This window comes from Acartia tonsa, chromosome 14 (assembly GCF_053477335.1).
Source record: "Acartia tonsa isolate MP-2025a chromosome 14, ASM5347733v1, whole genome shotgun sequence".
NCBI classification, from domain to species: Eukaryota; Metazoa; Arthropoda; class Copepoda; order Calanoida; family Acartiidae; genus Acartia; species Acartia tonsa.
Window position 1 is genome coordinate 40781967 of NC_137273.1, and position 22492 is coordinate 40804458.

General features: G+C 33.0%; 1 protein-coding gene across 1 annotated transcript in view; it reads left to right on the forward strand.

The window, feature by feature from the left end:
- Positions 1 to 22492, forward strand: part of LOC145305472 (uncharacterized) — an 83097-nt gene that overhangs the window by 56883 nt on the left and 3722 nt on the right. Inside the window, exons 11-15 of the mRNA XM_080147090.1 lie at positions 14655 to 14711; positions 15336 to 15437; positions 15967 to 16034; positions 17369 to 17473; positions 19334 to 19380. Coding sequence (XP_080003216.1) covers positions 14655 to 14711; positions 15336 to 15437; positions 15967 to 16034; positions 17369 to 17473; positions 19334 to 19380 — 379 coding nt within the window. The remainder of the gene's footprint in view (positions 1 to 14654; positions 14712 to 15335; positions 15438 to 15966; positions 16035 to 17368; positions 17474 to 19333; positions 19381 to 22492) is intronic.

Sequence of the window (22492 nt, forward strand, 5' to 3'; positions counted from 1 at the left end):
CTGTATGTTTACTCATAACGTCGTTGGTGTATCCCAAAAATAGGAGAGTTCAGGAAAATTTCAGAGACTGAAATTTTTTTATAGATCAGAAGTAATGTAATAATTACAAATTTATCATAATACAGAGAGATAGGGAACAATGGTTTTTTACACTAGTCCCGTGTAAGTTTCCTAATAATGCTTTCTTATTCTTTGGCTTAAGTGAATTTTAGTTGGTTGCTTTAAGTTGAGAGTCAAACATTTCATAGTAACCTTAGGGGTAGTTTTTATGTATCATCATTGGGGATGTACATCAGTTTATCGATTATTGTCTTATCCCTTTAGATCCCTGATTATAATGGCAAGTCCTATACTTATAGTAGTATAATGTTTTTGTGTGTAAGATCTTTGGACAAATGTTTCAGAAATGCTTGGTATTGGTTCCAGATAGGTTATATCAGGGCCTTTATATTAAGGGATAAGACAATTGGATGATAAATTGATATACATCCTCTATGATAATGAACGAAATTACTCTTTCTGTAGATTAAAACTATTTGTTGTGATAGTTTGGACCAGCCAATCAAAATTTGAAAAATTAATCATATTGATAAAGCAAAAAAGTTAATCTATGATTTGTGGAATTATCCTACATTAGAAAGTTGTAAGGTTTTTTTTTGTCTAAAGCTAAATCTGAATTAGTTGTACTATTCAGGGAAGCTATGTAAACGTCTTGGGATTGGGGGTTTAGGCTATTTTCTTAACCACCCAAGCCCTTCCTTAGAGGCTAGATGCGAGGTAACTAGAAATGTAATCTATTTAATTTCTAATCTAGTATTAGTCATTAAATATTTAGTCTATGCAATGTACAAGAAATGACTCATATTCAGAAAAGGCGATAGCCTGATATCTAGTTGCCGAATGTGTACGCAGTTTCCTGAGTGTTTCCTCATCCTAGCTCAATATTTACTACTAGCTAAAAAAGCTTCAAACTTCAAAAAAAAAAAATCAAAATTTAAAAAATTCAAATTTATAATGTATATTGTATAAATCGTTTACACATTCAAATTTTGATTTTTTTAAGGGAAGTTTGAAGATTTGTAGCTAGTAGTAAATATTGAGCGAGGATGAGGAAACACCCAGGAAACTGCGTACACATTCGGCAACTAGATATCAGGCTATCGAAAAGGCATATTTTTATTGGGGTGTAGGGATAAGTTAATTGAAAAAAAGGAAAAGTTTATTTTCTGTTATGAGAATACAAGGTCCAATTATAGCATTGTAGATTGATATTCTATTACCAACTTTAAGAATTTAAAGAAATTCATGCAAAAAGGAGATTGGTTACAGTAGAAAAGGATGATAGCAGCACCCCCCCCCCCCCAAACAGTCAGTTTCATTCCAACTCAAATTTTATGCAATAATTTAATCTTATTTCTCATACAATTTGAATATTAATATGTGTGTTTGTGTGTGAGTGGGGAGGGGGGTGTAATTTCCCCTTTTAAGCTATACTGCAAAAAGGAAAATGTAATCAACCACTATTTGCATATATCTTTATCCCTGAATCTAAACAGGCCTATTTCTAAACTAGGAGGAAAAAGGGGGTAATTTCCCCTATAATTTAGGTGAACCCTTCAAACACCCCTTTAATAATTTTTTAAAACAATATCATGTACTTTAGCAATTTTCAACTAATTTACATAATTTTTTAAGCCTCTAAGTTGATATTTTGATACTCAACATGTGTTTGTTTGACCAGCTATTTCAGAGTTTTTGCTTTTATTAATGTTGTCATCCTTGTTTTGCTAAAACATATAGTTATCTGCTTAACTTTTAATGGTCTTAAAGAGGGGGGGGGGGGGGAGTCAAAATGAACCAATAATAATTATTGCCAAAAAGAGTAATCTAGAATAAGGAGTAATAGGGTAATAGATACACAGGTCTCCTTAACAAAACCTTAGATTAAAAAAAATCTCCAAAGAAACGGACAACAGGGCCTTCAAATAGGGTACAGTGGTGGTCAGAATCCGTTGGAGATTAAATCTTAGCTGCTCCTTCTTGCTAGATATTGCAATTTGAAGTTTAGTGGTAAAAATGCATTAAATTACAAGAATTCCAAGGATATATGCATAAGTAAACACCTTAATTCATCAAATAAAAAGGGTGAGTTTAACATTTGAGGAGTTTATATGTCTCTGCATATGTAAATTACACAGTACCTCCCCATTTAGAAAATTTTAATACTTTAAAGAAATTATTTAATGAAAAAGGTACATTGTCAAGTTTACAACTTTAATCTAGAGGCTGTTACCCTGTAACCAGTAGAGAATACCTCAGTTAAAGTTTACATATAGCTAAAGTTAATTTTTAAAATACTCTAACCCCCCCCCCCCTCCCTTCAAACCCCCCTTGCTACCCATAAATTTTATAGGGAAGGGGTTGGGCAAAGTATAGTTATTTCTCGCATCATATTATAAACAGCTTTTGGCAGATATAGAATGTACAATTATAAGATTGTAAAAACTGGTTTTAATCTTATGATTGTACATTTTTATATTCGTAGAAAGCTGGATATAATACAATCCTAGACATAGTTTTTTCGTATGGATGAGAATCGGTTCCTATCCACTGGATTCAAATGAATACAAGAAATAGTATTATGTTTTACTCTAAACTACTTGAAGTATTGTGAAAAAAATGAAATCTAATTGGAAGGGGGTGAAGATCCAGAAGAGTTCTTTAGATATCACTAAAGAAATATATAAGCTTTAGTACTTTAACTTTAGTAGGCATCAAAATCTATTACAAATATTGCTGCAAACAACCCCTCCCTCCTTCTTAGACCACAAATCATTTGGAGGGGGGCAGTGGATGTGGAAAATACTCTTGTGTTACTTTGAAATCACTGAATTATATTAAGCAAACTTTGGATTTAAGCTTTTTCAGGATATTAGTTACTGTTACAAATATTGCTGAATCCCCCCCTCCCCCCTCCATCTGTTGGTGGCATAGGTAAATAATATTTTATATTATTCAGAAACCTGTGGAGATATTCAGGGTTAATATTTTATCTCATGTAGCCCCATAGTTACTTTTATAAATATCTAGTATTCCAACTACAACCCCTCAATCTAGTACAATTATTTTGCTGTATAATCTCCTCTAACCTATTGGACTAATAAAAGAAATATAGTCAACCCATTGCTCCATCCCCAAACATTGAAAAGGTAATTCATATAAAGGAAAAGCAATTTGGAAATATGAAAGCTTTATTCCAAAGTTTGCTCCTTATTGCTATAGTGGTTCCTGAGTAAAACACAGGTGGTGAGGTTGTATGGAGGGTAGCTGGAGAGGGAGGGGGGGGGGGGGGCAAGCAATATTTTAATATTTTTTTATGGGGGCGGAGGAAATTGAGCAGCAAGCAATATAATTTTTCTGGATGGGGTTGGTTGGGGTTGGGGAAAGGTCAGCAATATTTGTTCAAGCATAAAGTAATTATGGACCTACTAAAGTTTAAATCCAAAAGCCCTCTATATCTTGAGTAATCTCAAAGTAAATCACAAGGGTATTGCTATACTCCCTTCTATTACTTAATTGGAGGGAGGGGGGGGGGGAGATTGTATAGAAATAGGGAGGGAAAGGGGGCTTGGAGGGAGGTTTCAGCAAAATTTGTAAAAGTTACTTTTGACCTACCAAAGCATACCTCAAAGGTTTGCTTTGCTGCTATAATTCTAGTGGTTTCTTAGTAACATACCATAGTAGTACCCTTTCAACTACACCCCCCCCCCTCTTTCTCTCTTTACAAAATGTTATGTTTTTTGATTTATGAGGGGAGGGGAAGAGGTCAGCAATATATGTAAAAGTGCTTTGGGTCCCACAACAATAGAAATCCAAAAGCTTATATATCTCTAATAGTTTCTTAAAACTCATTGGAATGATCTTCTGCCACCCCTTCCCCCCCCCCCCCCCCAATTATGTCAGGACAAGTTGGAGGGGGAGAAAAGAAGGTCAACATAATTTCTACAAAATTTTTGCCTAAAAACCTTACAGAAAAATTTTTCCTACTATACTTCCAATAGTTTTTGAGAAACACATAATAGTATTACTATGCTCCCCCCCCCCCCTCCACCCTAAAGTTTGTAGGTTGTGAGAGTATGGGGGGGGGGGGGCAGAATTACTAAAAGTAACTTGGGATTTATGTAAAACTTGAACTAAAGTTTTTTCTACTGGTTCCAGGGTAACAGCCTTTAGGATTATGTTGTAAATTGTGAAAACCTCTTACAGTACCTTATTTATTACACTTATTGAAGTTAAAAACATCACTTATAGTAGTAAAAATTGTTCTTAATGGAGATGAAGTGTTTAGTTTACATATGAAGGGATATCTAAACTCCTCAAATGTTAAACTCACCCTTTTTATGTGATGAATGAAGGTGTTCACTTATGCATATATCCTTGGAATTCTTGTAATTTTAGGCATTTTTACCACAAAACTTCAAATTGCAATATCTGGCAAGAAGGAGCAGCTAAGATTTAATCTCCAATGGATTCTGGCCACCACTGTACCATATTTGAAGGCCCTGTTGTCCGTTTCTTTGGAGATTTTTTTTAATCTAAGGTTTTGCTAAGGAGACCTGTGGATAGGTTGGGATTTGCAGATAAATGGGAAGGTAATAAGCAGGGATCTTAAGGGATAAGACAATTAACGATGAATTTTAATCCATCCCCAATGATGATAAAAACAATATAAGCCCATCTATACATTACTGGTTGAAACGTTAGGACACTATCATTTTGGAATTAACCAATCAAAATTCAATAAAATACCCAACGTTTTTCCGCCAAAGAAGATAACTTTGGAAACCAATATAAATAATTTACAATTAAATGTCCCCTCCCTGCCTGGTAATAAGGAACTGTAAATGACAAAAGTGGCGTCCTTACAAAAAGTAAGTTTTAAAATAAATGTCGCAACAATTCTATTGTATATGAACTATGTCTTTGGTAACTGATAAAATTAATAATCTATCAGCAACAAAAAGCCGAATTTCACTGTTAAAAATTGCTGTTTAGGTATTAATAGTAAAAATAATATGCTTCGCTCTTAGCCTATAGGGGAGGGCAAAGGAGATCAGAAAAATAGCTTAAAACTATCAAAGACCATTTATGAAGCTTACTTGAAAGGTAGTATCAATTCGGACCAACAGTTTCCGGGACTTCAGACAAAAATCTTACAATTTTACATTATACTATCTAGAGTTGCTTCGCCCCTATCATCTAAGGACTCCTTATTCAAAGGAAGGGGGCTTAGTAGGAAATAGCCTAAAACCATACCGGGACCTATGTGAAGCTTCCCTAAAATATTAAACTCAATCCAATCATTTCAGTAATTTTAAAATCTTAAGCTTCAGACAAAAAAAACTTACTACTTTATATTATAGGCGGATTAAAGACTAGGTGATCAGTTTTGGTATACATTGTATAAATACCAAAGGTGGGTGTTTTAAGAGTTTTAAAGCAGAACCTGTACACTTGTAAATAGGGATATAACACCTTAATAAAAATCTATTGTGATTCCAACTATTCCGCTAGATTTAAACACTAGTACATATTGTATGTAGAAAGTTGGTGATACATATTTTTTCTCAAGTGCCCTTTCCCCGCTTATTATTTGACACTGCCCTTCTTAGACTATTGCGTTAACTTAGAATAATCAATAACAGCATGAAACCCTCTTTTGAACAAGGAAATGCTCCGAAAAAATTTAACTACAGATACATTAAGTTTCGCTCTTTTAGAGATCTTAATTTGATCCTGTGTTTACAGAAAGGGGGGGGGGACATTGGACTGTAAATTGCACTATTACCCAAAATTTTATAATCACGTTATCTCATTCATTGGGTAATTTCATTGAATACTGATTGGTTTCTTTCAAGCTAAAAGTGTCAAAACTTTCCAACCAATGATTATAAGTAGAAAGATTATTCTCAATCTTTTTTTTATGATCACTATCAATATTAAGAAAATAATTTTGATTGTTTTAAAATTAATTTGTCAATTGGAACTGAAACATGCAAATTTGAGAATCAGATTTTAACCAGGGATCTCGAGGGATAAGACAATGAATGATAAATTTATGATCGACCTCATTGATGTTAATCAAGTTATAATAAGACTTTTGGTTAAAAAAGTTCAAATATTAAACTTGGACAATGAAAATTCAATAAAAGATTATTTTAAGAATGATATAAATATAATAAAACTTTGGGTACCAGTATAATTTAAAGTTCAATGTCCCCTAATATCCCTCCGATCCCTGTAAAGTGTACACAAAACACATAATGATTTGAAAATTATTTTCAAGTGTTTTATAATTATGCATAACGTCTTTCAATAATTCCATACATAGCGTCATTTGCCCGCTTATGTTATGCGAGAAACGTTACAAATGGCACCTACAGCAGCTTTAACATGGGTAGGACATCAAATGGAATCAAAAATAGGGGGAATGACTTAGCCTATTAACAGACTTAACTCATGTACATGCAGTTCTTCAGACAAAGGTTGTGCAATCAAAGGGTTGGTTGTCTGTTGGATGTTACTTAACAAAATGTCACACTTGTCAGAAATTTAAAGGCAGAATATAAATTTATAAGTCTAAACAAAATTGTATGGAAATTTGTTTTTTTAAATTGTCTAAATTTTATCTTGTTGTCATAGGACACGCAGTTATTCTGGCAGGGATTATATCCCAAAACTAACTGTTACAGGAATTACCTTGCCAAGTTTGAAGTGGATAAGAAAATTCTAACATGCCTAATTAAACTATAAGAGCTATCCGTTACGGATGTAAGAAACGACCCTAGAAAAGCTTAGCTTATAAAAAGTTGGAGTTTAAAATATTGTCTTCAGTTGATAATTCCCTCCCCCTCACTCAATTTTGCCAAATCAAAATTTGCACAATAAAACAGCAGTAGTAAAAAGTTGCATTAATTTTTTTTCAATTTTGCAAAATTTATACAATTATAAAGATACGTATAAGGCAATATCAAATTCTTTTAACTTAATTAAAGTTAACATTTTTATTAGCGGAGCTACTCTAAAAGTCAACTGTTTTTATGTCCTTCTGGCATAATAAACTGTTTTTAAAACCAGAGAGTGATGAGACATTGGACTATAAATTATACTAGTTTCATAACCACGTTTATTCGTTGGCTAAAATTCATTAAAGCAAAGCTCTAGAATTTGACGGGTAAGAGAAACGAACATTAACTCTGGAAGAGTCGCATAAATCCAAACAAAATTGTTTTAAATTGACATACGGACTTTCTTGTAATAATTATAGAGTTTCTAATTTTTCTAAATCGTGCCAAACTGTTACGGAAATCACTACGCAAAGTTTAAAATCGGTACAAGTCTAACTTTCAAATATTAGCTATAAAAGCTGTACGTTAAAGACGTACAGATAAGAGTATTTTTAAAGGCTTTGCTACTATCAAACATATTTTTTCTTGTTCTTTGATGAATTTTAATCATTTTATCTTTGAATTAACAGTTATTTTTGGCAGATTTTATACATTTCTACAAATGTTTTTCTTGATTTTATATCAATTTTTGTTAATTCTGTTTTTAATAGCGAAAATTTTTTATTAATAGGACGGGTCTGTCCGTAACGGATAGCTTTTAGCCCCCATTTAGGCTCTAGTATTTTCCTATCAATTGTAAACTTGAAATGATGTAACGATTGAATTCAGATAGCGTAGCAACTCTATAATCATTACCAGAAAGTCCGTATGTCCATTTTTAATATGTATTTTTTAATTTTCATAATATGGAGAACTCAATCGGTTCAGTAGTCATTGAAATATTTTGCTATAGAAAAGAACCATACTACAAACACAAAATTTATAAGTCATTAAAATGTCGAAATTTCAGGGATATTACAGGATAAGACAATGGACGATAAATTGATATACATCCCCAAAGAGTTTAAACATGATAACTCATTCTGTAAATGGAAATTTATTGGTTAAATCGTTTGGGCACAACTTAACAACGTTAAACAAACTATTAAAAATTCATTTAAAGTACCCAAAGTTTTAACCGGTCGAATAAAATATTGTGGTTATAAAACTTTGGGTACTAATGTAATTAATAACAGCCCAATCTCCCTCCCTCCCTCCTTGGAATTCACAAAACTAAAGAATTGGTTCCTTAGTTTTATTTTTACCATAGTATGACATAACAGTATCATGCTAACAAAGTTTGTAATTCTATTATCATACTTTGTTATTCAATATCTCTGGAACGTACCTCAGAAGGCTCAGACACCTGTTTAGAGATTTAGCAAGGAGGGAGGGGACACTGGGCTGTTTATTGAACTAGTACCCAAAGTTTTATAATCATAATATCTTAATGGTAGACTTGGGGCACTGAATTTTGATTGGTTTGTCAAAAACTAGTAGTGTCAAAACAATCTTTTTTTATTCTCAATAGGGATATATATCAATTTATCGTCTATTGACTTATCCCTAGAGATCCCCGCAGATTTAGTTATATAATTGCGCCAATTCTAGCCTGGTCAAATTTATGATTAATTAATAGCCTGGATCAAATTTGTCTTTTTATTCCCTAAATTTTTTCAACTATAAAAACACAAAAGTTTTGTCTTAATAGTGATCATTTCCATTTAAATTTTTCATATTTTATTAAATAATCAAAATTTCAATGTATATTATTTGGTTATCAATTTTACGTAAGCATCACATATCTCCCTGGATGTTTGAAGGTTATTTTATTACTGGAATTTGAAAGTTTGGGGCAAGAGAGTCCCTAAAAGCTAATGGAGCTGCCACTTGTATTTTATTTAGGTGCAAACTTTTGGTAAAACTAGACATCATAAATAAAACATGTGCACCTGAAAGGAACTTTTTTTTCGAAAATCCATGAACAATTGTGTCCAAAAATAACAAGCATTAACAAGCGTACAATATCCTATAATATTAAGTATTATATATATCATCTATAAACAAAATTACTAAATAGATCATCAGTTCCAATTAACATGTATAAAATGAGTTAATAGTTATTTCTCACATCGTATCATAAACAGCTTTTCGCGGTTATAAAATGTACAATTATAGGATTAAAACCAGTTTTGTTTAGCCCTGGTAGCATTTTTTACCCTTAAAATAATTTTTTAGTCTGAAGCTAAAGATCTTGTAGATTGATTGTTTGAATAGGTTATAATTTTCAGTAGGGCTTTATAAATGTCTTTGGCTATTTTCCAGAACTAATCCTCCCCCTTCAAAAAAATTATAGGTAAATGAAAAAACGTAATAAACAATAATATATACGTTTCCGTAGTCAATTTTAATTTATAGATATGTTTTTTTTATCAAAGTTTAGAACCAGTTCTTATCCCATGAAGATTTATTTTATTTGAAGATTTGTGTTTTTAGGAACCTTTATCTAGTTTTAAGCAAGTTTTAGAAATAACATATAAAATCTGTACAATTGTTTTTAAAGACATTCTGTAAGATAAATATAACAGTAAAGTTAAATGCTAAGCTATGCAGTAATCATATTGTTACATTATGATATTATATTTCATAGAAACCCTCAAAGGGCGGAGTTTTTCACCTATATTTCCTTTGCTAAATAATAGGAATGTCCGTAACTATGGTTTATTCTTTATATTATTATCAAAATAACAGTGTTTCAACTTTTGCACCATTGATTTAAATCTACAGAAAGTCATTTTTGATTATTGTCTTATACCTCAAGATTCTAGACCAAATAAAATTAATTTTAAATTAACCTTTAAAGTATATGAGTATACTTTTAGAATTTAAAGGAATAATTAAGTCTTAACATATGAGAATAGATAGATAGATAGATAGATAGATAGATAGATAGATAGATAGATAGATAGATAGATAGATAGATAGATAGATAGATAGATAGATAGATAGATAGATAGATAGATAGATAGATAGATAGATATATAGATAGATAGATAGATAGATAGATAGATAGATAGATAGATAGATAGATAGATAGATATATAGATATATAGATAGATAGATAGATAGATAGATAGATAGATAGATAGATAGATAGATAGATAGATAGATAGATAGATAGTGTAAACATATGAGAAAAAAATAATATTTTACTTTAATTACTCTTAAAGATTAGTTATATAGATAAATTGCATACATCTGGAAATCTTTTTGCTGTTTTTTTCTTAAGTCAAGAAAATAGTAAAACCAACATAAGATATGTGTAAAGCAAAACTGTTTCGGATTATCAGTTTTCAAGGTCTTTAATTTCAGACAAAAAAATCTTTCTACTTTATATTATAGATTTTCTTTTCCTTATATAATCCTGATATAAAAGTAACAGGATATTAGAGTGTCTGTTTGTGTAACGAAGAAGCTCGCTAAACCGATATGGTTCACATTTTTAGTGAAGCTTCTTATTAAGGTCTTGTTAAGGTTTATAACTATTTTAGGGGAGGGTACCAGCACCCTTAAGAAAGAACCCCCTCCGCCCCAAAAAATCTTTAAAACTAAATCAAAAGTGGCGGTTTCAGTCCCCATTGCCATCTTTACTCAAGTGCCCCTAGAGGCCCTTATGGTCGTAAACGCTTCAGCCTTTTTAATGATATTTTTACTATTTGATATTTATTTTACGCTTTATTTGTGAATGTTCGTTTGTCCTACTGTCTGTTTTTATATTGTTTTGAGTATAAAATTCTACCCTACTCAGTACACTATTATTATCCGATGTCTTTCTATGTAAAATTAATATCTTTAGAACGATGTCTTATTTAATTAGATAAATATATTGGCAGATAATGTATCTTCAACTGACCTATCTCTGGTGATTATACAGGGATGGTTGTAAACTACACTGGTACCCAAAGTTTTTTTAGCCACTTTATATCATTTGTTAGCTCTGAAACAGTGGGTACTTTTACTGAATTTTCATTGTTCAGTACAAAAGTATTAGTGTCTAAACGTTTCAACAAATAATTTAATAAGAGATAATTTTGTTTAACATCATATTAATGTACTAGCGGCTACGCCCCTAGAGGCCTCTAGTGGCATTAAAATTTTTATTTTAAATATCTAATTTGAGAAATAATTTGTCTATGTTAAATCAGCTGTTAAATTTATGTCTCTACGCAGCGCCACTACGCTAGCGACACTATGCAACGGGACCATTTAAATTTTTTCGATTTTATTGTGATTTCTCTTTGGAGGGTGGTGGTACCCTCCCACAAAATAGTTATAAACCATCTCAGGACCTATGAGAAGCTACCCTGTTAAGGAGAACCCAGTCGGTTCAGCGGTTAGCGAGATCCTTTGGTACAAACACACAAACAGACACACAAACACACAAACAGACAAATAGACATCCTGTTTCTTTAGTTTAAGGATATGAATTTATTGTCCATTGTCTTATCCCCTAATATCACTTGTGATTATGAGTCTTAATGACTGGTCGACTAATTATTCCTTTTTAGGACGCTAACACAGGGAAACAGGGATGTGACAATAGGCGATAAATTATTCTCCTTTCTTATTTGTAGTAAATAAGCTACTCTATAATTGCCTTTTACCGCCCGTCCGTTAGTCCGTAAAGGTATAAGTGGGGAAATTGGATTTTCTAGGTTTGCATATATTTTTTTTTCGTTTTTTCTGTCAACTAAACATCTTCCCTATAACTCGCTTTGTCCGTTTGTCCAACCATGTATTTTTTGTGCTTCATTTCTTATAGATAATGCAGATATTGCTTTATATAAATAAGCGTGTTTATATAGGGGGGAAGAAATAGATGTAGATTTGTATAAATTAACTTCCCTTAGTTCCTGAAAAAGATAAGTATCTATTTTTCATCTGTATGTCAATTTTTATGCAGGAAGAAGAGAGGGGACATTAGTCTGGAAATTGCACTTGTACCCAAAGTTTTAAAAACACATTATCTTATTGGTTGGCTCATAAAGGGAGAGGTAGGTTTCTGATAAAATACGTAAAGGTTATGTGTTATAAGTTAAAAACAGTAGTAACGTTAAAAAAACATGGATGACAACATCCATAAAAGCGAAGCACTGAAACGGTAGGACAAACGGACATTAACACTTGTAAAGTGTCTGAACTGAATAATCAGAATATAAAAGTATAAGAGTCGAAGCAAAAGTGTAAGTAAAGTTTTTGCAAAACTGCTTGATACAGTATAATGTTTATGGACATACTTACATTTTTAGGACTTGATTATAGAGTTGCTTCGCTTAAAAAATTGTTCTTTGTTGTCCCAGGAATCAATATACCAAAAATCAGATCAAACGGATAATTAGATCACATAAAAATTTGTTGTTAAAAAAGTAGAAAAATCAACATGTTTAAAATGGACGTACGGACATTCTGGTAATGATTATAGAGTTGCTACGCTTTCTAAATCGTACCTAACTACTACAGGAATCACCATGCAAAGTTTGAAATCGATAGGACAATTCTAACATGCCTAAATTAACGAATAAAAGCTATCTATCTCGGACGGACGTACGGACCGACCCTAATTAAAGAAAAGCTTCGCTTTTAAAAATTATTTATAGTTCTTTTCAATAAGAAATACACATATTTAGTGAATATAGTATCGCTCTACTACTATTTTTAAGCCTTAAAACACACACCTTTTTGGATTTTACCAGAAACCTACCTCTCCCTTTAAGATTCTTTTATATAATTTTGATTGGTTGAGCTAAATATTGAATCAATAAACTTAAAGATGTCAAGCGTAAAAAATCAGATTTTTTTATTAGGAATAATATTTTATTGTCTTTGTTATTTTTCTCCTATTGAAGTGTAAATAATATTAAAAATTATTGGAAAAAAATAAGGAATCATTGACTCATAAGTTTGAACACTTCTAAATTTGAATCAATTAATACTATACATGATTTTTCAGTGCGACTGAGAACCGGTTCTAAATCAGCGGATAATAAGCCATGCTGGAAATGATTCTCTAAGAGTAGCAGTGCTACTAGAGAAAAGGCGTTTCCTTTTTTTTTACAATAATTGCAGAAACAAGATTTTTAACAAGGACAATTATGTTTATATTTAGCGGAGCAATGATAATACTATGAAAAATGATGTAAGAAACAATGCGGGGTAGATATAGGTTTTAAGCATTAATTATACTTTTAAAATATGAAATCCCTTACACCGTTATTTTTCATGGTTGAGGGAACATTGGACCACGTTATCTTATTGGTCTACGTTATCTTATTCGTTGGCTCTAAAACTTGTTAATTTGTTTTATTCTATTGGTTGGTTACACACTTTCAACTTATAATTTTGATATATTTAAGGAGTATTTTTGTTTGTTATCATTGGAAGTATCTCAACATTATCGTTAACAGTCTTAATGACCTACAGACAAACGTACAAATATTGGTGTAGCACAGCTACGCTCCTCTCCAAAGATGAATCACTAATAAAGATTTTATTTTTAACACATATGTTCACAATTCTATGCAGCGTAGCTCCTCTACAAGTATATATTCCTGGGATCTTAAGGGATAAGACAATGGGCGATAAATTAAAATACAGCCCCAATGATGACGTAGTTTAAACATTATTCGAACCCAACAACTCTCAGAATATTCGCCTCATTTTATTCAACACCAGCGGGTTTCCCATTGACATATCCTTATAATGAGTAGTCAAACGTTGACCAGGTATCTTAAGGGATAAGACAATGGACAATGCATTAATATACATCCCCAATGATGATAAATAAATTTTCTCGTATTCTCGTGGATAAAAACAGGTTCTCATCCATACGAAAAAAAACTATGTCTAGCATCGTATTATATCCAGCTTTCTACGAATATAAATATGTACAATCATGAGATTAAACCCAGTTTTTTTAGCCCGTTCCTTCGGCACCTCGAGGCTAAAAAACTCGTTTTAATCTTATAATTGTACATTCTATATCCGCGGAAATCTGTTTATAATACGATGCGAGAAATAACTATTCTCTTTCGTAGATTTTTATCTTTGTTTAAAAAGTTTGGTCACCCATAAATTGGAACCAATCAAAATTCACTAAAAGTTCCCAAAGTTTTTGAGCAAGTACTAAAAATGCTCCGCTACTTTTTGAATGTATGCTTTCTTGTTTTAAAATAGGAAATATCTTAATTACTTTTTGACCTTTTACAGTCATTTGTATTTTTAGAAGCGAAGCTTTTCTATGATTAGGTTCGGTAAGTACGTCTGTACATCCGTAATATTAGCTCTGTTTGATAATTAAGGTATGTGAGAATTGTCTTATCGATTTCAAACTTGCGATAATGATTTATTAAGTACAATCAAGAGAGCGTTACAACTCTAAAATCCTAATAGTTTTAAGTCTGTATGTCAATATACACCTCCAATGATGATAAACAAAATTACCCCTTTAGCAGATCAAAATTATTGGTGGAAAAGTTTGAAAACTAGTTTAGGACCTACCAAACAAAATTCAACATAAATACCCAAAGTTATTAAGTTAACGATAAAGATAACTTGTTTATAAAACTTTGGGAACCAGTATAGTTTACAGTCCAATGTCCCCTCCCTCCCTTCCAGAATGTTAATCAGAGTATGTTGGTGTTTGTGTAGACTGTATGAAATCTGTATCAGGCCTGTCTAGTGAATTTAGATCTCAGGAACAGTCAGGTTCGTAGCCATTTGCATTAATATAGCCAACACATTAAGGGCACTTACTTACATTAAATTAAAAGAGGAGACACGGGCTAAATAAAACTCTACCGGGTAGGGACCCTCATGATGTGTTATCTATATTTGTTCTTTCTTTATTTTTATTTTGTACAAGCAGACAGACAGACATTCAAACAAACAGACTGACTGACTGACAAATAAACAGACAGATATACTGATAGAAAAACAGAAAGACAGACATCCAGACAAATATACAGACAAACAGATAGACAAACAGGCAGACAGACAAATATACAGACAAACAGACAGACAGGCAGACAGACATACAGACAAACAAACAGACAGACAAACAGACAGACAAATAGACAGACAAACAGACAAACAGACAGACAAACAGACAAACAGACAGACAGACAGACAGACAGACAGACAGACAGACAAACAAACAGACAAACAGTCAGACAAACAGACAGACAAACATACAGACAAACAGACAGACAGACAGACAAACAGACAGACAACAGATAGACAAACAAACAAACAAACAAAGAGACATAAAGACAAACAATCAGACAGACTTACAAACAAACAGACAGACATCAATCCTGTTACTTTGTTTAGAAGGTCGAACAAGTGAGGGACGTATGAGCTCTGAATTAGCTGAGGAGGCGAAAGAGAATGACCAACCAGAAGTGGACCAACATTTCATGCACAACAGGCAAAGTAAGTACTACTCATATTTTAAATGAAGTTTACTTAAACCGAAAAATCACATAGTGAAATTATTTTAGCCTAGGTTTTTTTTGGGAGATTTAATTATAGACATCTTACACTGCTTCCCAGCTCTCACACAAGTCATTTGAGCCCTAAAAGTATGTATCGAGAATTAAAAATCTATGATTTTTCAGCTTAAGTAAAAATCACTCAAAATACATAAAATACATAATTGATGGATTTTTGACATCTTAATTGTCCTCTTTTAGAGTCTGTCGAATGACATTTCATATTCTTTGATCTAATTGACCGCAACAAACACAAACATACTTATATTTAAAGAACACATATACAAAAAAATAGGGTTATAATTTCATTAGAGCCCTGACAGTACCACTTTGAAGATCGGTTATTTTTTGTAACATATTCTGTATAACTTAATTTGCCCATTGGAAATTTATGATTTTTTAAATGTTATTACATTTCTTAGAATCTAATGATTTATGTTTTTGAAAACTAAAGTGAATGTTTATCTCAGGTGAGCTTGAGCCTTCATCTGGAGTTGAGTCACAAGAAACTTTACCTGGTGCTAATAACAGGGTACAGGTAAGCACAGCCAATTTAGAATGTCTGTGTCTTTAGCTTTAGATCTCACTAAATTGCTAAACCAACATGGTTCTCCTTTACAGTTAAGATTCTTAAAGGTCCAAAGGTTTATACATAACTTATTTTTGGAGAGAGTTTCTCCACCCTTATGATGTCCAAATATATAACAGAGTACAGGTAAACACTAAGATTTTAAGGGATAAGACAATCCTTACATGAAAGTAACATGATGTCTGTGTCAGTCTGTAGCTTAAGATCGTGCTGACTGCTGTTTCTCCTTAACAGTGAAGCTTCTCATAGTTCCAGAATTTTTTGGGAGGGTACCTCCACCTTTCTGATGTCCAATTAATATGGTACAGGTAACCACTAAGATTTTAAGGGATAATACTAGGCTTAATTAACAGGATAGCTATGTCTGTCTGTCTGTCACTTAGGATCTCACAAACTGCTTGACTGACATGGTTCTCCTTTACAGTTAGGCTTCTTAGAGGTTCAAAATTTATAACTTATTTTGGGGATGGTACACCCTAGGATGTCTAAGCTTTTTATTTTGAAACGTTTTGGACAACTAAAAGAATAAATTTTAGCGCCTATATCCCTGCATTTTCAGGAGCTAGACAAAGAGATACTAAAGAATGAGAAATGAAATCTTGTTAGTATTTGTGTTGATCATGTTAATTAAGCTTTGTCTGCTAGAAGAATAACTATTTCGCGGCATTCTATGCGCTAGTTCCCAAATTTTTTTTTTCATCGACCAAGAAAAGAAAAGTTGTAGTGGTGCTAATACCCAAAGTCTAAAAAACAATAAGAATAAATTTTTATCTCAATTGTTCTTGCATATTTAGGAGCTAGACAAGGAGATACTCGAGGACGAGTGTGAGATGTTTGATCTTTATCTTGCATGTATTATTATTGATAATACAAGCAAGATTTGTCTGCTAGAAGAATAACTATTTTGCGGCATTCAATGCGCTTGTTCCCAAAGTTTGTTAAATCGCCCAAGAAAAGAAAAGTTGCAGTGGTTCTAGTGCCTGAATCTAAGAATTTTAAATCCATTGCACCATTCCTAAATCCCTGCATATTTAGGAGCTGGACAAGGAGATACTAGAGGATGAGTGTGAGATGTTGAACCTTGATCTTTAACATGCTTGTATTATTATTGATTATCTTACGTAAGCTTTGTCTGCTAGAAGAATAACTATTTTGCGGCATTCAATGCGCTTGCTCCCAAAGTTTGTTAAATCGACCAAGAAAAGAAAAGTTGCAGTGGTTCTAGTGCCCGAATCTAAGAATTTTAAATCCATAGCACCATTCCTAAATCCCTTCATATTTAGGTGCTGGACAAGGAGATACTGGAGGACGAGTGTGAGATGTTGAACCTCGATCTGGAGGCTGGAGGAAATGTCAGAACTTGGGATACCTTCTCTCTTTCTAGTCAGGTTAGTCAAATTCTAGGCACAATTCTAGACTCTTAAGGGGCAAATTTCAGAGTAGCTTTACCCTATTTCTAGCCCCTGCAAGGGCTCTAACCCTGCCGGCCAATCACCTAACCCAACTTAACCTAACCTAGGCTGAAATAACCTATAAAAACTAATGTGAAAATACGACGAAACGCTCCTTATGAGGCGTTGGACTATACCCCACAATTTTAATTGGATATATTTAACCTTTTTACGTAGCATAGCTACTCTATGATTTTTTAATGTCCGTTTGTCCGAAAGTCAAAGTTGAAGTAATTTCGTTATTAAAAGCATTAAAGATACTTGCGTTTTATATCCATACCCTTTCAATTTCAAAGACAATTTTTACACAAAAAGACAAAATTCCTTTTTTGGCCACAAGAAAATGCAATTTTTAATTTATGGCGATTCTTGTGAATTGTACAAAATGTTCATTGTTTTTTAATAGCCTTTGTCCACAGGGAGGGGATTAGTTAATGGGGGAAAATATGTTATTGTTTAAGATGCGAAGGTACTCTATAACTATGCTTTTGTCTGTACATCATATCGTCGCCTATTTCGTTAAATTTAGGGAATTTTACGATAATCACGTTTGTTGTTTTACATAACCACGTAATTTCATTTTTGATTTATTGGCTTAGGGGCGTCGTAGCTCAGTGGTAATGCACTGAGTTACGGTGATGAGAGTTCGAGTTCTAGTCCCCATGTGGCAACTCGAATTTCTCAGTTGAATACATTCACGCAACTTCCCCTGGTTGTGTAAGAAGGGGATTATTGAGTAAGTTTGGATACTTAATAGTCACGTACATAATATCAGTATTACCCTTATCCCAAGCTCCTCTACTGAGAGCGTCATTCATTACGGTGACTTAATTTGGGACACCTGTCATACTCGGCGAGGGTGAGGTAATAATGAGTAGCTCTCATGAGATAGCGGGTCAAGTCATAATGTGCTTGAACGTGGAGCTTGATAGCCCTAGTGGCTATACAAAAGTGTCTCAGCCTACTCCATGACTACTTAGGTCCAAACCCTAAGAGACTATGGCTAATCAATCAATCAATCAATTTATTGGCTTCAAACTAATAGTGTCAAAACCTTTCACCTTATAGTCTAAGGAGGGTGTAATTTTGTTTAGCATTATTGGGGAAAATATGTACGTCTATTTAAATACCAAATTCATCTGATATTTGGAACAATTACTCCTATGGCAACAAGGTAAAATATTTTCAGCGAAGTATCTCTTTAATCAAGTCCTAAAATTGAAATTATGTACTTAAACAGAATCCTATATTTAGGCAATATTACAGTAAATTTAAATTCAATTTTGTCTAAAAATGCTGCTTTATTTAAGTATGTTCTTTTGTTGAATACTTCAATAGTTATTTCTCGTATCGTATTATAAACTAGTTTTTTTAGCCCCGTGGTGCCGAAGGCACCGGCTAAAAATCTGGTTTTAATCTTATGATTGTACATTTCTATATTCGTAGAAAACTGGATATAATACGATGCTAGACATAGTTTTTTCGTATTCATGAGAACCGGTTCCTATCCACCGGATTCAAATGAATACGAGAATAGTTATTTCTCGTATCGTAATATAAACGGCTTTCCGCGGATATAGAATGTACAATTATAAGAATAAAACTAGTTTTTTTTTAGCCCCGAGGTGCCAAAGGCACGGGCTAAAAAACTGGTTTTAATCTTATGTTTGTACATTTCTATATTCGTAGAAAGCTGGATATAATACGATGCTAGACATAGTTTTTTTGTATGGATGAGAACCGGTTCCTATCTACCGGATTCGAATGAATACGAGTAAAAATTTTCTATATTTTTAGGATAGTGAATTACGTTTGCTTCAAGACACGCCTTCACCATTAAACGAGTAAGTAACTATTTTTAGTAGAGTAGCTACTTTTTAAGTCTAGTGTGATTGTCTGTTTATTAGGAACTAGCGGCTACGTCCCTAGAGGCCTCTAGTGGCACTTGAGGAGGGGAGAGTTGAATTTGATAACCCAATTCATTATTTTAGATTTTATAAGAAAAATCTAAAATAAAAATATATTTTTTTGGGGTGGGGGGAATTTTTTCTAGGGTTATTTCTCTTGGGAGGGTGGTTATAAACCTTCCTGGGACCTATGAGAAGCTACCCTGTTAAGGAGAACACGATCGGTTCAGTGGTTAGCGAGATCCTTCGGTACAAACACACAGACAAATAGACATCTTGTTACTTTAGTACAAGGATAATACAATTGACGATAAATTGATGTGCATCCCAAATCATAATAAACAAAATCTAAGATTATAATTATTGATTTAAACACCTTACTTTCCAATTAACAAATCAAAATTCAATAAAAGCACCCAAAGTTTTTAAGCAAACCAATCAGAAAAAGTGTGTATAAATCTTTGGGTACCAGTGTAATTTGCAGTCCAATTTCCCCTCCCTCCCGGAGGCAAGCTAAACAATGACATAACTAGTTTATCCTATGATATAAATTGGTATAATTTCAAAGAAGCTTTTTATCTCCTTAGGTGGTTTTAGGCTATTTTTTAGGCATCTTCTTCTGCCAAAAGGCCCTGACAGGCTAGGGGCGAAGTAACCAGAGAAGTTTAAAATAAAGTCAAATATGAAATATAGTCTATTTCTGCAACAAAAAAAAATTTCGTATGAACATATCTACGAACGTCAACCTATGCAACGGTTGTCTTATTGCTCCGCCATATGCATATCAGAATAATTACATAACTAACCTACCAACCGACCATTCGTTAGTTTAAAATACAATTTGATGTACTGCGTGTATTGTCTGTTGATAAAAGTACAGAGATCTAAGGAGTACCATTGAAATTTAATACCAGGTGAAATTTTATGACAAATTTACTTTTATGAAAATTTTTTATGACAAGTGTTTTCTGACAACTGATTTTATGAAAAAACTTTACTTTATGTTTGTTTGTAACAAAAGATACCGTTAACCGCTGGACCTCTAGGGTTCTTTACAGTAAATTTATTTTTTTCTTGCGATAATCCTTAAGATCCCTGGAATGTTTATTATGTCTCCAAAAAGAAAGGACCCGATAAATTGTCTAAATTACGTGTATCAGAAAGTGCCATCTTTGCCAGGGATAAGACAATAGCCGATAAATTGATGTGCATCTCCAATGATGAAACACAAAATTACCCCTTCTGTAGATTAAAACTAGTGATTGAAACGTTTGAACACTCAACAAACAACCAATTAAAATTTACTAAAAGTCCCCAAAGTTGTTAAGTTAATGAATAAGAAAACGTTATTATAAAACTTAGGGGACTATTTGTCTCCCCCCCCCCCTCCTCTCTCTCTCTCTCTCTCTCTCTCTCTCTCTCTCTCTCTCTCTCTCTCTCTCTCTCTCTCTCTCTCTCTCTCACTCTCCTCTCTCTCTCTCTCTCTCTCTCTCTCTCTCTCTCTCTCTCTCTCTCTCTCTCTCTCTCTCTCACTCTCCCTCTCTCTCTCTCTCTCTCTCTCTCTCTCTCTCTCTCCCAAAGTTGTTAAGCCAACGAATAAGAAAAGTCATAAAACTTTGGGGACTATTTAATAATTGTCCCCTCTCTCTCTCTCTGCATCTTTGCATTCTCTATTAAACTTTAGAGCTGGTTGTATATCAACAAAACACTGTGTAGCCATTATGTCGGTATTAAAATGATTTCATAAACAAGTTCTCTCATTCGTTGGTTTTAAACTGTTTAAATGTTTAAATTTGGTGAGCTATATCAATGAGTAGCGTTGTTAAGATTGGATGGAAGAATTTTGTAATGAAATCGAAAGTGGGGAAGGAGGATAAGGGATGGGGTAAACGGGTTATCAAAAAAACAAAATTTCTTGCCAGTGGAACAAATTTAACCATATTTTGAGTCCAGACTTGAATTGGAATTGTAAATAGGAGAAACTCTTTTCAAAGCAAAGCTTTTATATAATTTGGATACGGTCTGAAATCTTATGGAATAAGACAATAGACGATAAATTATTATACATCCATGATGCTGATAAACAAAACCAGCCCCTCTGTAGAATTATTGGTTGAAAAGTTTGAAGACCTATATAAACAACAAACCAATCAGAATTAAATAAAAGGGGTCATAAAAATTTGGGTACCAGTGTAAATTATATTTCAAAATCACCTCCCTCCCTGCTTATAATTATCAATTAGTATTGTTACTAAATTCAGCTGTCTTGTTCTTTTTTATATCAAGATTATTGTTAGGTTTTTTGATGCTGGGCTACTTTTTGCATAATTATTCTTGTTCGTGTAAAAAATATGATTAATACCCTACCCCTTTCATAATTGGGCGTTTCCCTAAAAGTACCAGTTTATAACCCCCCCCCCCCTTTCGTAATTTTTAAATAAGTTAAAAACAATGTGGGGAAGGGGTAGTTTTTTTCCCTTTACCTATCCCTTATAGGGATAGCTCTAACCCTGTGGGGCTATCCAGTACCCAATATAACCTAACCTAACCTCAACTAAAGTAGTAAACAAACAAACGAAAATCTCCACCAGTTAATTTCGATTAATTTCAAAAATAGTGGGGGGGGGGGGGGGGGTTCCAGTGTTCGACAAACACTTTGTGGAAAAACACCAAAACTCTTTCTTCATGTCCAAATGTATTTGTAGAGCAAATGTTTTATATTAACATAACTTAATTTATTTTCATCAAATAAGGTAATGTGATGCATTTTGTACTTTGAAAAGTAGAAAATCTTTTTTTTATTTTCGTAGCTATAAATATAATTTTTTTCCGCCGATTTAAACTGTTTTTGAACAGTGATAAAAAGTCATGTATAGTATATGTTTAGTTTATAGATATTTTACAAGAAAGCGTTACTAAAAAAATTAGATAGTCCCCATCATGAAATATAAGAATACCATTGAAGCCATACTGAAAAAAATCTTTCAAAATTGTATAACACCTTCTTTAAACAATTCTTCTTAGTTTTTTAGTAGCGAAGCTACTCTAT